Source organism: Heterodontus francisci, chromosome 29 (genome assembly GCF_036365525.1).
Source record: "Heterodontus francisci isolate sHetFra1 chromosome 29, sHetFra1.hap1, whole genome shotgun sequence".
NCBI lineage: Eukaryota > Metazoa > Chordata > Chondrichthyes > Heterodontiformes > Heterodontidae > Heterodontus > Heterodontus francisci.
The window spans coordinates 5,618,242-5,632,893 of NC_090399.1; the positions used below are offsets into that span (position 1 = coordinate 5,618,242).

Here is a 14,652-nt window from a genome sequence, read left to right on the forward strand (position 1 = left end):
AAGGCATGGCACAATGCTTAATGGGAAATATAGCCAAGTTAGGAATAGTAGCTTTGCTGAGCTTTGATTTTAAGTGGCAGAAACCACAATGAAATAGCTAAAAGGGATGGCCAGAGTGTGTGCAAGCTGTGGCAGCCACAGCACTTCAGACCAAGGAAGTCATTTTACCTCGAAGCTATTACAAGAAATAGTTAGGGGATTGGGAATCCAATGGGACTTCCATACCCCTTGGCACCCTCCCTCTTCAGGGCGGGTGGAAAGAATGAATCAGACCTTAAAGAAACACCTGTCCAAACTGGTACTTGAAACAAGGTTACCCTGGACAAAATGTTTACCTATAGCGATACTCAGAATTCGGACAGCCCCGAGAAAAGATGTGGGACTGTCCCCCTATGAAATGCTATTCGGAGTACCCTATATGGGAACCAGGGGCAAGATGCCAACCTTAGAAACTAAAGATTCGTTTCTAAAGAACTATATACTGGCGTTGTCTTCCTCATTGTCATTCCTCAGGAAGCAAGGCCTGTTAGCACAGATTCGTTTCTAAAGAACTATATACTGGCGTTGTCTTCCTCATTGTCATTCCTCAGGAAGCAAGGCCTGTTAGCACAGACACCACCTCTCGAATTTGCAGTGCACAAGATCCAACCAGGAGATTGGGTTCTGGTGAAATCGTGGAAAGAGACTAAACTACAACTGAACTGGGAAAGACCATACCAGACTCTCCTAACCACTGAAACAGCCATAAGAACGGCAGAAAGAGGTTGGACCCACTACACAAGAATCAAGGGGCCGGTACAACCCCCGGCCGAGGAAGGAACTTGGACAACCGAATTAACAGAAGAACCATTGAAAATAAAGCTAAAAAGACTATGAGTAACGAACTTTTTTTTAATATAACGGCGCGAGCGCGGAAATACTGTCTGTAATATTGTGTGCCTTCTCTCTTTCTTTTCAAAAGTAGCCAGGAAATAAAATGGGTTGGATGTTTTTGTATTACCCACTTCCAATTAGACAACAAGGTGTTTGGAGTAACAGTTAGAGAAGGGAAAAAGAAAGGTGAATTAAAATGTTGTTTTCAGGTAACAATAGATAAGACTGGTAAACCATCTAACAAACTAAAAGGGACCTCTCATAACGATCCTAACATAGTAAAAATAATAGAGGTAAAGGACCTGAGAAAGACAATTGAGATAGAAACCGGTTACGGGGACACAAATGCCTGGGTAGAATGGATAAAATTACCTGTAAAAAGTTTGAACAAAAACAATTGCTATGCTTGTGCATCTGGTAGACCGATAGCTCAAGTAGTACCTTTCCCGCTGGGGTGGGAGCGTGACCGAAAGGGCATGGAATGCATGTTAGCCCTATATCAGGATAAGACGGCTTGGGGTATTCAAACTTGCATATCCTTGTCAATAATGTTCCCTCCCCTAGAGAAAGAAGATTCAAGGACTCCCCCTTCATTTTTAGCCACCAGTGTGAATCACACATCATGCGTACGTCAACACGGTGCGGAGCTAACCAGAAATATGGGAGAGTTGAAGTCATGCATAGAGACTGAGGACGTAACTGGAAGAGTCAGGGGAGGGAACTACTCATCATTGAATGTTCCCAGAGTGGATTTATGGTGGTATTGCGGAGGAAAAATCCTGAGACAGACCCTACCCTCCCAGTGGAAGGGGATGTGCGCAATTGTTCAATTGGCAATACCATTCACCTTGGCATTTGAGAAACAAAAGATAATAACAAGGGAAAGGGGTAAAAGGGAAGCGATAGCGAACTCTTTTGACGACCAGGTTTACATGGATTTCATAGGGGTCCCAAGAGGGGTAACTGATGAATTCAAGGCCCGAAACCAAATAACCGCCGGTTTCGAGTCTTTGTTTTGGTGGGTCACTATTAACAAAAATGTAGATTGGATAAATTATATTTATTACAACCAACAAAGATTTATAAATTATACCAGAGATGCGGTAAAAGGTAAAGCTGAACAATTAGATGCCACTAGTAGAATGGCTTGGGAAAATCGACTGGCTCTAGATATGATCTTAGCAGAAAAAGGAGGTGTGTGTATAATGTTAGGAGGGAAATGTTGCACATTTATCCCAAATAACACAGCACCCGATGGTTCAATCACCCGAGCACTGCAAGGGTTAACAACTTTAGCAGAGGAGATGGCTGAAAATTCAGGAGCAGACACTTCCCTGACGGGGTGGCTTGAATCCTGGTTTGGAAAATGGAAAGGCATGATAATCTCGATTTTTACCTCCCTGATCATGGTTGTCGGAATACTAATAGCCATCGGATGTTGTATTATTCCTTGTGTAAGAGGGCTGACACAGTGATTGATTGAGACAGCTTTGACGAAGCAGATGTCAATACAAAGAGGCCAGGAAGAAAGTATATACCTGTTAGGTAATGACAAATTGGATAGTATCAACGGAAATACAGACATTGAAAAGGCGGCTGAAATAATGCTCAGAGGATTTGAGAGGACATATGAGAACCCTCAGCAGTATGTAGAAAACAACAAGGATTAAGTAAAAGAAAAGGGGGAATTGTGAGAATAAGAAATACTGAAATGTTGTTTCTACAGCTTGTGGAAAGTTACCAAGAAGTCATTTGTGCACAACATAATGAAATCACTGAAAAAGAGAACAGATAAGGATATGTCAGTGGAGACCTTAAGACAGTAAATCACTGACAAAGAGAATTGATAAGGGTATGTAAGTACAGACCTTGGGACAGTACATCACTTAAAAATTGTGCTTAGGCAGATAAAAGAGAAACAGCAAGAGTTAGAACAAAGGATGTAGTGAATAAGAAACTGCCCCACGAAGATAAAGGCTGACAGCTGCAAGTTAAAACACATAATGGAGAGCCAAATAAGGTAAAACAAAAACAAGAGTTAGGGGCTAGAAAGTTAGAGTAGGGGGAGAAGTAAACAGAGGAGGAGACTGTAGCAACCATAGGATAGGTTAGTGTCATAATATGTTATAACCAATAATGTAAAATAAAGGCGTGGACAAATGGATTTGTATTGTATAAACATGAACTGAATATGTTGATCGGTGTGCCTGCTTGTAGGACACCCGATCTTGCAAGAACGTTAAATAAACTTACTTCTTCAGAGTTTGACTTGGTGTAAATTATTATTAAGTGGGCTACGTTTCTCACAGACAGGCTGGGGTTGTTTTCTTTGCAACAGAGGAAGCTGAAGAGAGATTCAATTGGGGTGTATAAAATTATGAGGGCCCCGGATAGTGTGGTAGGAAGGACCTATTTGTCTTATCAGAGAGGGCAATAACCAGAGGGCATAGATTTGAAGTAATTGGTGGAATAGGGGACTTGAGTGGGGGTCTGGAACTCACTGCCTGAAAGGGTGATGGGGGCAAAAACCCTCATAATATTTAAAAAGAACTAGGATGATGCCCTTGAACTGCAATGATCTGCAGGGCTACTGGGCCAAGAGCTGGAAAGTGGGATGGGGCTGGATGGGCCGAAGGTCCTCGATCTGTGCTGTAAATTTTCTGTGATGGTATGGGTGTGTGCAGGACAGTCAACCTTGTGAAGAGTGATGACTAAAGTGTGGGGAGCAGGTCAGAGAGAGGGCATGGTGAACTATCTACCGGTAGTGTTCACCTCCTGACACAGAGAGTGACCTAAAGCATGGGCCCCCCAGATAGACTGAGCCCGGGGGACAATCAGGTAATGAAATATTGCAGAGGGAGGGTTCAGGCGGCTAAAGTTCGCAACGCATTAACTTTCTGCCGCAGTTCATGAGGTTGACGCCCAGCCGAGAGGATCGGATGTGACATCAAACAGAAAGTAAAAGTCTTTGCCCTCTGCTCCTGCTTCCTGGTTTGGGATCTTGGTGTCATTCTGCATTTGATCGGTGAGTTTCAGGGGAATTTCAGCTTCTCAGCGGGGAGGGGTCTCTCGTCAGTTTCAGTGTAATTGACCCACTCACTGGGGAACCGTCTGAGTTCATCCTCAGAGGGTGGAGACAGTCCTGGAGCAGTGGGGGGTGGGGGGGTAGGGGACATTGAAGGCTTGGGCTCCACAGTGGGAGGGTGGGGACTTGGGGACTTGCGTTGTCAGCGGAGAGCGGGTCCACTGGGCAGGAAACGACTAATGTCCCGTCTTAGCGTGTGGGACGGGAGAAACTGGCGACCCCCAGGATCAGAGCGACCTTTCTCCCTGGGATAAAAGTCCCAGGCTTCACCTGCAGGAATTAACTGCTGCCCCCACGTCACAGCAGTGACTACACTGGCCTGGGAGGACGTGGTAGGCGCTAGGGAAATGCAACGCTTTCCAATAGATATCTTTAAAATGACAAAGGGGTTTGAGATGGGGAGGCGAGAGAGAGAATGATTTTGCTTGTTGGGGAGAGTAATGTGAGGCGATATAGGAGAGTCACTGGTAAATCCAATCGGGAATTCAGGAGAAGCTGCTTTACCCAGAGTGGCTGTTTTTTGGAATGGGGGTCCCCAGGGCTCAGTGTTGGGACCCCTGCTCTGCTTGATATATATTAAAAAACCTAGCCTTGGTTGTACAGGGTAGACTGTCAAAATGATGACATAAAACTTGGAAGTATTGTGAACTGTGAGGAGGATAGTGGTAAACTTCAAGAGGACACAGACAGGCTGGGCATGTTACAGGTGAAATTTAATACAGAAAAGTGTGAAGTAGAAAGAACAAGGAGAGGCAATATAAATTCTGAGGGAATCTGGGAGCAGAGGGACCTGGGGATCTGTGTACTCAAACCATTGAAGGTGGCAGGGCGGGTTGAGAGAGTGGTTAGTAATTAGTAATAAATAGGGATATAGAGTACAAAAACCAAGCAAGTAATGATAAACCTGTATAAAAGACTGGTTCAGTCTCAACTGGAGTATTGTGTCCAGTTCTGGGCCCCACACAGGAGGGATGTGAAGGCACTGCACAGGGTGCAGAAAAGATTCAGGAGATTGGTTCCAGGGATGAGGAACTTCAGTTACATGGATAGGCTGGAGAAGCTGGGTCTGTTTATCTTGGAGATGAGAGATTTGATAGAGGTGTTCAAAATGATGAGAGGTCGGGACAGAGTCGATCGCGATTGATGGAAGGATCCGGAACCAGAGGATACTGATTTAAAAGTGATTGGCAAAAGAAGCAATGGTGACAGGAGGAAAAACGTTTTCACGTAGTGAGTGGTTAGGGTGTGGAATGCACTGCCTGAGAGTGTGGTGGAGACAGGTTCAATCGTGGCTTTCAAAAGAGAATTGGATAATTATCTGAAGAGGAAAACTAATCAGGGTTACGGGAAAAAGGGATTCAGTGAGTTGCTCTTGTGGAGAGTCAGCACAGACCCGACAGGCCGAATGGCCTCTTCTGCTGTAACCATTCTCTGATTCTATATTGAGACTGTGGAACTTGTTACCACAGGGAGTGGTTGATGTGAAGAGTACAGATCCATTTAAAGGGGAAGTTGGATAAACTGACAGGGAAGGGAATGGAGGGATATGGAGGCTCATGTGGAGAAAAAATCCTGACATTGATCAGATGGGCTGAGTGGTCTGTTTCTGTACAGTTAATACATCATAACTCGATTAATGTCTTTGTCCAGGCAACAAACCTCACAAGTAGTGAGCGAACACCGGGAATCCAGGATCATACCAGGAAAATTGGTTCGCACCATTCACACTGGGAATCTGGGTTCACACCAGGAATCCAGGTTCACACCAGGAATCCGGGTTCACACCATTCACACTGGGAATCTGGGTTCACACCAGGAATCTGGGTTCACACCATTTACACTGGGAATCTGGGTTCACACCAGGAATCTGGGTTCACACCATTTACACTGGGAATCTGGGTTCACACCATTCACACTGGGAATCTGGGTTCACACCAGGAATCTGGGTTCACACCATTTACACTGGGAATCTGGGTTCACACCATTCACACTGGGAATCTGGGTTCACACCAGGAATCTGGGTTCACACCATTCACACTGGGAATCTGGGTTCACACCTGGAATCTGGGTTCACACCAGGAATCTGGGTTCACACCAGGAATCTGGGTTCATACCAGGAATCTGGGTTCACACCATTCACACTGGGAATCTGGGTTCACACCCGGAGTCTGGGTTCACACCATTCACACTGGGAATCTGGGTTCACACCAGGAATCTGGGTTCACACCATTCACACTGGGAATATGGGTTCACACCAGGAATCTGGGTTCACACCAGGAATCTGGGTTCATACCAGGAATCTGGGTTCACACCATTCACACTGGGAATCTGGGTTCACACCAGGAATCTGGGTTCATACCAGGAATCTGGGTTCACACCATTCACACTGGGAATCTGGGTTCACACCCGGAATCTGGGTTCACACCATTCACACTGGGAATCTGGGTTCACACCAGGAATCTGGGTTCACACCATTCACACTGGGAATCTGGGTTCACACCAGGAATCTAGGTTCACACCATTCACACTGGGAATCTGGGTTCACACCAGGAATCTGGGTTCATACCAGGAATCTGGGTTCACACCATTCACACCGGGAATCTGGGTTCACACCAGGAATCTGGGTTCATACCAGGAATCTGGGTTCACACCATTCACACTGGGAATCTGGGTTCACACCATTCACACTGGGAATCTGGGTTCATACCAGGAATCTGGGTTCACACCATTCACACTGGGAATCTGGGTTCACACCATTCACACTGGGAATCTGGGTTCACACCGGGAATCTGGGTTCACACCAGGAATCTGGGTTCATACCAGGAATCTGGGTTCACACCATTCACACTGGGAATCTGGGTTCACACGACGAATCTGGGTTCACACCATTCACACTGGGAATCTGGGTTCACACCATTCACACTGGGAATCTGGGTTCACACCAGGAATCTGGGTTCACACCATTCACACTGGGAATCTGGGTTCACACCAGGAATCTGGGTTCACACCATTCACACTGGGAATCTGGGTTCACACCAGGAATCTGGGTTCACACCATTCACACTGGGAATCTGGGTTCACACCAGGAATCTGGGTTCACACCAGGAATCTGGGTTCATACCAGGAATCTGGGTTCACACCATTCACACTGGGAATCTGGGTTCACACCAGGAATCTGGGTTCACACCAGGAATCTGGGTTCATACCAGGAATCTGGGTTCACACCATTCACACTGGGAATCTGGGTTGACACCAGGAATCTGGGTTCACACCATTCACACTGGGAATCTGGGTTCACACCAGGAATCTGGGTTCACACCATTCACACTGGGAATCTGGGTTCACACCAGGAATCTGGGTTCACACCATTTACACTGGGAATCTGGGTTCACACCAGGAATCTGGGTTCACACCATTCACACTGGGAATCTGGGTTCACACCAGGAATCTGGGTTCACACCATTCACACTGGGAATCTGGGTTCACACCAGGATTCTGGGTTCACACCATTCACACTGGGAATCTGGGTTCACACCAGGAATCTGGGTTCACACCATTCACACTGGGAATCTGGGTTCACACCAGGAATCTGGGTTCACACCATTCACACTGGGAATCTGGGTTCACTCCAGGAATCTGGGTTCAAACCATTCACATTGGGAATCTGGGTTCACACCAGGAATCTGGGTTCACACCATTCACACTGGGAATCTGGGTTCACACCAGGAATCTGGGTTCACACCAGGAATCTGGGTTCACACCATTCACACTGGGAATCTGGGTTCACACCAGGAATCTGGGTTCACACCATTCACACTGGGAATCTGGGTTCACACCAGGAATCTGGGTTCACACCATTCACACTGGGAATCTGGGTTCACACCAGGAATCTGGGTTCACACCATTCACACTGGGAATCTGGGTTCACACCAGGAATCTGGGTTCACACCATTCACACTGGGAATCCAGGTTCACACCAGGAATCTGGGTTCACACCATTCACACTGGGAATCTGGGTTCACACCAGGAATCTGGGTTCACACCAGGAATCTGGGTTCACACCAGGAATCTGGGTTCACACCATTCACACTGGGAATCTGGGTTCACACCAGGAATCTGGGTTCACACCATTCACACTGGGAATCTGGGTTCACACCAGGAATCTGGGTTCACATCGGGAATCTGGGTTCATACCAGGAATCCAGGTTCACACAGGGAATCTGGGATCACAATGGGAATCTGGGTTCATACTGGGAATCCAGGTTCACATCGGGAATCTGGGTTCACACCATTCACACTGGGAATCTGGGTTCACACCAGGAATCTGGGTTCACACCATTCACACTGGGAATCTGGGTTCACACCAGGAATCTGGGTTCACACCAGGAATCTGGGTTAACACCATTCACACTGGGAATCTGGGTTCACACCAGGAATCTGGGTTCACACCATTCACACTGGGAATCTGGGTTCACACCAGGAATCTGGGTTCACACCATTCACACTGGGAATCCAGGTTCACACCAGGAATCCAGGTTCACACAGGGAATCTGGGTTCATACCAGGAATCCAGGTTCACACAGGGAATCTGGGATCACAATGGGAATCTGGGTTCACACTGGGAATCCAGGTTCACATCGGGAATCTGGGTTCACACCATTCACACTGGGAATCTGGGTTCACACCAGGAATCTGGGTTCACACCATTCACACTGGGAATCTGGGTTCACACCAGGAATCCGGGTTCACACAGGGAATCCGGGTTCACACCATTCATACCAGGAATCCAGGTTCACAGTGGGAATCTGGGATCACATTGGGAATCTGGGTTCACACTGGGAATCCAGGTTCACATCGGGAATCTGGGTTCAAAATGTTCACACTGGGAATCTGGGATCATACCATAGCATACTGAGATCTTTCTCCCCCTGCACCCAGACTGTTCCATGTTTTTCCTCTCTGTGTGACTGATGTAAAATATCTGGTGTTATTTCAGGCGGCCTCATCACATCATCATTGCATGTAGTGGTGTTGGATTCCTGGGTCTCCCGAATGTTTCTCCGACTCCTAATTCTCATTTGCATATTTTATGGTAGGAACACGAAATTTCTTTTTCGGAATAAGAATTGATTGTTTTCTATTTCACGTTTTCCCCGATGACCTCAGTTGAGAGGGATCTCAACTCTGAGACACAGGCTGTAACCGACACTCCACAGCCTTCAGCAATAATCCAGGCTGACAGTTCAGTACAGTACTGAGGGAGTGCTGCACTGTCAGAGGGTCAGTACTGAGGGAGTGCTGCACTGTCAGAGGGTCAGTACTGAGGGAGTGCTGCACTGTCGGAGGGTCAGTACTGAGGGAGTGCTGCACTGTCAGAGGGTCAGTACTGAGGGAGTGCTGCACTGTCAGAGGGTCAGTACTGAGGGAGTGCTGCACTGTCGCAGGGTCAGTACTGAGGGAGTGCTGCACTGTCAGAGGGTCAGTACTGAGGGAGTGCTGCACTGTCAGAGGGTCAGTACAGAGGGAGTGCTGCACTGTCGGAGGGTCAGTACTGAGGGAGTGCTGCACTGTCAGAGGGTCAGTACTGAGGGAGTGCTGCACTGTCAGAGGGTCAGTACTGAGGGAGTGCTGCACTGTCAGAGGGTTAGTACTGAGGGAGTGCTGCACTGTCAGAGGTGAGTACTGAGGGAGTGCTGCACTGTCAGAGGGTCAGTACTGAGGGAGTGCTGCACTGTCAGAGGGTGAGTACTGAGGGAGTGCTGCACTGTCAGAGCATCAGTACTGAGGGAGTGCTGCACTGTCGGAGGTTCAGTTCTGAGGGAGTGCTGCACTGTCTGATGTTCAGCTCTGAGCGAGTGCTCCACTGTCTGTGGTTCAACTCTGAGGGAGTGCTGCCCTATCGGAGTGTCAGCACTGAGGGGGCACTGCACCGTCGAGTGTCGGTACTGCAGGTGTGCTGCACTGTTGGAGTGTCAGTACTGAGGGAGTGCTGCACTGTCAGAGGGTCAGTGCTGAGGGAGTGCTGTACTGTCAGGGGGTCAGTGCTGAGGGAGTGCTGCACTGTCAGAGGGTCAGTGCTGAGGGAGTGCTGCACTGTCAGAGGGTCACTGCTGAGGGAGTGCTGCACTGTCAGAGGGTCAGTGCTGAGGGAGTGCTGCACTGTCAGAGGGTCAGTGCTGAGGGAGTGCTGCACTGTCAGAGGGTCACTGCTGAGGGAGTGCTGCACTGTCAGAGGGTCAGTACTGAGGGAGTGCTGCACTGTCAGAGGGTCAGTGCTGAGGGAGTGCTGCACTGTCAGAGGGTCAGTGCTGAGGGAGTGCTGCATTGTCAGAGGGTCAGTGCTGAGGGAGTGCTGCACTGTCAGAGGGTCACTGCTGAGGGAGTGCTGCACTGTCGGAGGGTCAGTACTGAGGATTGCTGCATTGCAAGAGGGTCAGCACTGAAGGAGTGTTGCACTGTCAGAGGGTCAGTACTGAGGGAGTGCTGCACTGTCTGAAGTTCAGTTCTGAGGGAGTGCTGCAGTATCTGAGGTTCAGCTTTGAGGGATTGCTGCACTGTCAAAGGTTCACTACTGAGGGAGTGCTGCACTGTCTGAGGTTCAACTCTGAGGGAGTGCTGCACTGTCTGAGGTTCAGCTCTGAGGGAGTGCTGCACTGTCAGAGGGTCAGTACTGAGGGAGTGCTGCACTGTCAGAGGGTCAGTACAGAGGGAGTGCTGCACTGTCAGAGGGTCAGTACTGAGGGAGTGCTGCACTGTCGGAGGGTCAGTACTGAGGGAGTGCTGCACTGTCAGAGGGTCAGTACTGAGGGAGTGCTGCACTGTCAGAGGGTCAGTACTGAGGGAGTGCTGCACTGTCAGAGGGTCAGTACTGAGGGAGTGCTGCACTGTCGAACGGTCAGTACTGAGGGAGTGCTGCACTGTCAGAGGGTCAGTACTGAGGGAGTGCTGCACTGTCAGAGGGTCAGCACTGAAGGAGTGTTGCACTGTCAGAGGGTCAGTACTGAGGGAGTGCTGCACTGTCTGAAGTTCAGTTCTGAGGGAGTGCTGCAGTATCTGAGGTTCAGCTTTGAGGGATTGCTGCACTGTCAAAGGTTCACTACTGAGGGAGTGCTGCACTGTCTGAGGTTCAGCTCTGAGGGAGTGCTGCACTGTCTGAGGTTCAGCTCTGAGGGAGTGCTGCACTGTCAGAGGGTCAGTACTGAGGGAGTGCTGCACTGTCAGAGGGTCAGTACAGAGGGAGTGCTGCACTGTCAGAGGGTCAGTACTGAGGGAGTGCTGCACTGCCGGAGGGTCAGTACTGAGGGAGTGCTGCACAGTCAGAGGGTCAGTACTGAGGGAGTGCTGCACTGTCAGAGGGTCAGTACTGAGGGAGTGCTGCACTGTCAGAGGGTCAGTACTGAGGGAGTGCTGCACTGTCGAAGGGTCAGTACTGAGGGAGTGCTGCACTGTCAGAGGGTCAGTACTGAGGGAGTGCTGCACTGTCAGAGGGTCAGTACTGAGGGAGTGCTGCACTGTCAGAGGGTCAGTAAAGAGGGAGTGCTGCACTGTCAGAGGGTCAGTACTGAGGGAGTGCTGCACTGTCGGAGGGTCAGTACTGAGGGAGTGCTGCACTGTCAGAGGGTCAGTACTGAGGGAGTGCTGCACTGTCAGAGGGTCAGTACTGAGGGAGTGCTGCACTGTCAGAGGTGAGTACTGAGGGAGTGCTGCACTATCAGAGGGTCAGTACTGAGGGAGTGCTGCACTGTCAGAGGGTGAGTACTGAGGGAGTGCTGCACTGTCAGAGGGTGAGTACTGAGGGAGTGCTGCACTGTCAGAGGGTCAGTACTGAGGGAGTGCTGCACTGTCAGAGGGTCAGTACTGAAGGAGTGCTGCACTGTCGGAGGGTCAGTACTGAGGGAGTGCTGCACTGTCAGCAGGTCAGTACAGAGGGAGTGCTGCACTGTCGGAGGGTCAGTACTGAGGGAGTGCTGCACTGTCGGAGGGTCAGTACTGAGGGAGTGCTGCACTGTCGGAGGGTCAGTACCGAGGGAGTGCTGCACTGTCGGAGGGTCAGTACCGAGGGAGTGCTGCACTGTCAGAGGGTCAGTACTGAGGGAGTGCTGCACTGTCAGAGGGTCAGTACTGAGGGAGTGCTGCACTGTCAGAGGGTCAGTGCTGAGGGAGTTCTGCACTGTCAGAGGGTCAGTGCTGAGGGAGTGCTGCACTGTCAGAGGGTCAGTGCTGAGGGAGTGCTGCACTGTCAGGGGGTCAGTGCTGAGGGAGTGCTGCACTGTCAGAGGGTCAGTGCTGAGGGAGTGCTGCACTGTCAGAGGGTCACTGCTGAGGGAGTGCTGCACTGTCAGGGGGTCAGTGCTGAGGGAGTGCTGCACTGTCAGAGGGTCACTGCTGAGGGAGTGCTGCACTGTCAGGGGGTCAGTACTGAGGGAGTGCTGCACTGTCAGAGGGTCAGTGCTGAGGGAGTGCTGCACTGTCAGAGGGTCACTGCTGAGGGAGTGCTGCACTGTCAGAGGGTCAGTACTGAGGATTGCTGCATTGTAAGAGGGTCAGCACTGAAGGAGTGCTGCACTGTCAGAGGGTCAGTACTGAGGGAGTGCTGCACTGTCTGAAGTTCAGTTCTGAGGGAGTGCTGCAGTATCTGAGGTTCAGCTTTGAGGGATTGCTGCACTGTCAAAGGTTCACTACTGAGGGAGTGCTGCACTGTCTGAGGTTCAACTCTGAGGGAGTGCTGCACTGTCTGAGGTTCAGCTCTGAGGGAGTGCTGCACTGTCAGAGGGTCAGTACTGAGGGAGTGCTGCACTGTCAGAGGGTCAGTGCTGAGGGAGTGCTGCACTGTCAGAGGGTCAGTGCTGAGGGTGTGCTGCACTGTCAGAGGGTCAGTACTGAGGGAGTGCTGCACTGTTAGAGGGTCAGTACTGAGTGAGTGCTGCACTGTCAGAGGGTCAGTACTGAGGGAGTGCTGCACTGTCAGAGGGTCAGTACTGAGGGAGTGCTGCACTGTCAGAGGGTCAGTACTGAGGGAGTGCTGCACTGTCAGAGGGTCAGTGCTGAGGGAGTTCTGCACTGTCAGAGGGTCAGTGCTGAGGGAGTGCTGCACTGTCAGAGGGTCAGTGCTGAGGGAGTGCTGCACTGTCAGGGGGTCAGTGCTGAGGGAGTGCTGCACTGTCAGAGGGTCAGTGCTGAGGGAGTGCTGCACTGTCAGAGGGTCACTGCTGAGGGAGTGCTGCACTGTCAGGGGGTCAGTGCTGAGGGAGTGCTGCACTGTCAGAGGGTCACTGCTGAGGGAGTGCTGCACTGTCAGGGGGTCAGTACTGAGGGAGTGCTGCACTGTCAGAGGGTCAGTGCTGAGGGAGTGCTGCACTGTCAGAGGGTCAGTGCTGAGGGAGTGCTGCACTGTCAGGGGGTCAGTGCTGAGGGAGTGCTGCACTGTCAGAGGGTCACTGCTGAGGGAGTGCTGCACTGTCGGAGGGTCAGTACTGAGGGAGTGCTGCACTGTCAGAGGGTCAGTACTGAGGGAGTGCTGCACTGTCAGAGGGTCAGTACTGAGGGAGTGCTGCACTGTCAGAGGGTCAGTACTGAGGGAGTGCTGCACTGTCGAACGGTCAGTACTGAGGGAGTGCTGCACTGTCAGAGGGTCAGTACTGAGAGAGTGCTGCACTGTCAGAGGGTCAGCACTGAAGGAGTGTTGCACTGTCAGAGGGTCAGTACTGAGGGAGTGCTGCACTGTCTGAAGTTCAGTTCTGAGGGAGTGCTGCAGTATCTGAGGTTCAGCTTTGAGGGATTGCTGCACTGTCAAAGGTTCACTACTGAGGGAGTGCTGCACTGTCTGAGGTTCAGCTCTGAGGGAGTGCTGCACTGTCTGAGGTTCAGCTCTGAGGGAGTGCTGCACTGTCAGAGGGTCAGTACTGAGGGAGTGCTGCACTGTCAGAGGGTCAGTACAGAGGGAGTGCTGCACTGTCAGAGGGTCAGTACTGAGGGAGTGCTGCACTGCCGGAGGGTCAGTACTGAGGGAGTGCTGCACAGTCAGAGGGTCAGTACTGAGGGAGTGCTGCACTGTCAGAGGGTCAGTACTGAGGGAGTGCTGCACTGTCAGAGGGTCAGTACTGAGGGAGTGCTGCACTGTCGAAGGGTCAGTACTGAGGGAGTGCTGCACTGTCAGAGGGTCAGTACTGAGGGAGTGCTGCACTGTCAGAGGGTCAGTACTGAGGGAGTGCTGCACTGTCAGAGGGTCAGTAAAGAGGGAGTGCTGCACTGTCAGAGGGTCAGTACTGAGGGAGTGCTGCACTGTCGGAGGGTCAGTACTGAGGGAGTGCTGCACTGTCAGAGGGTCAGTACTGAGGGAGTGCTGCACTGTCAGAGGGTCAGTACTGAGGGAGTGCTGCACTGTCAGAGGTGAGTACTGAGGGAGTGCTGCACTATCAGAGGGTCAGTACTGAGGGAGTGCTGCACTGTCAGAGGGTGAGTACTGAGGGAGTGCTGCACTGTCAGAGGGTCAGTACTGAGGGAGTGCTGCACTGTCAGAGGGTCAGTACTGAGGGAGTGCTGCACTGTCAGAGGGTCAGTACTGAAGGAGTGCTGCACTGTCGGAGGGTCAGTACTGAGGGAGTGCTGCACTGTCAGCAGGTCAGTACTGAGGGAGTGCTGCACTGTCGGAGGGTCAGTACTGAGGGAGTGCTGCACTGTCGGAGGGTCAGTAC

At 50.8% G+C, this 14,652-nt stretch overlaps 1 protein-coding gene across 1 annotated transcript in view; it reads left to right on the forward strand.

Moving 5' to 3' along the window:
• Positions 1-3,845: 3,845 nt before the first annotated feature.
• The window catches only part of LOC137346091 (butyrophilin subfamily 3 member A1-like), a 127,527-nt gene continuing 116,720 nt past the window's right edge, over positions 3,846-14,652 (forward strand). Inside the window, exons 1-2 of the mRNA XM_068009387.1 lie at positions 3,846-3,898; positions 8,955-9,050. Of these exons, the coding sequence (XP_067865488.1) occupies positions 9,011-9,050 (40 nt within the window). The 5' untranslated portion in view covers positions 3,846-3,898; positions 8,955-9,010. The remainder of the gene's footprint in view (positions 3,899-8,954; positions 9,051-14,652) is intronic.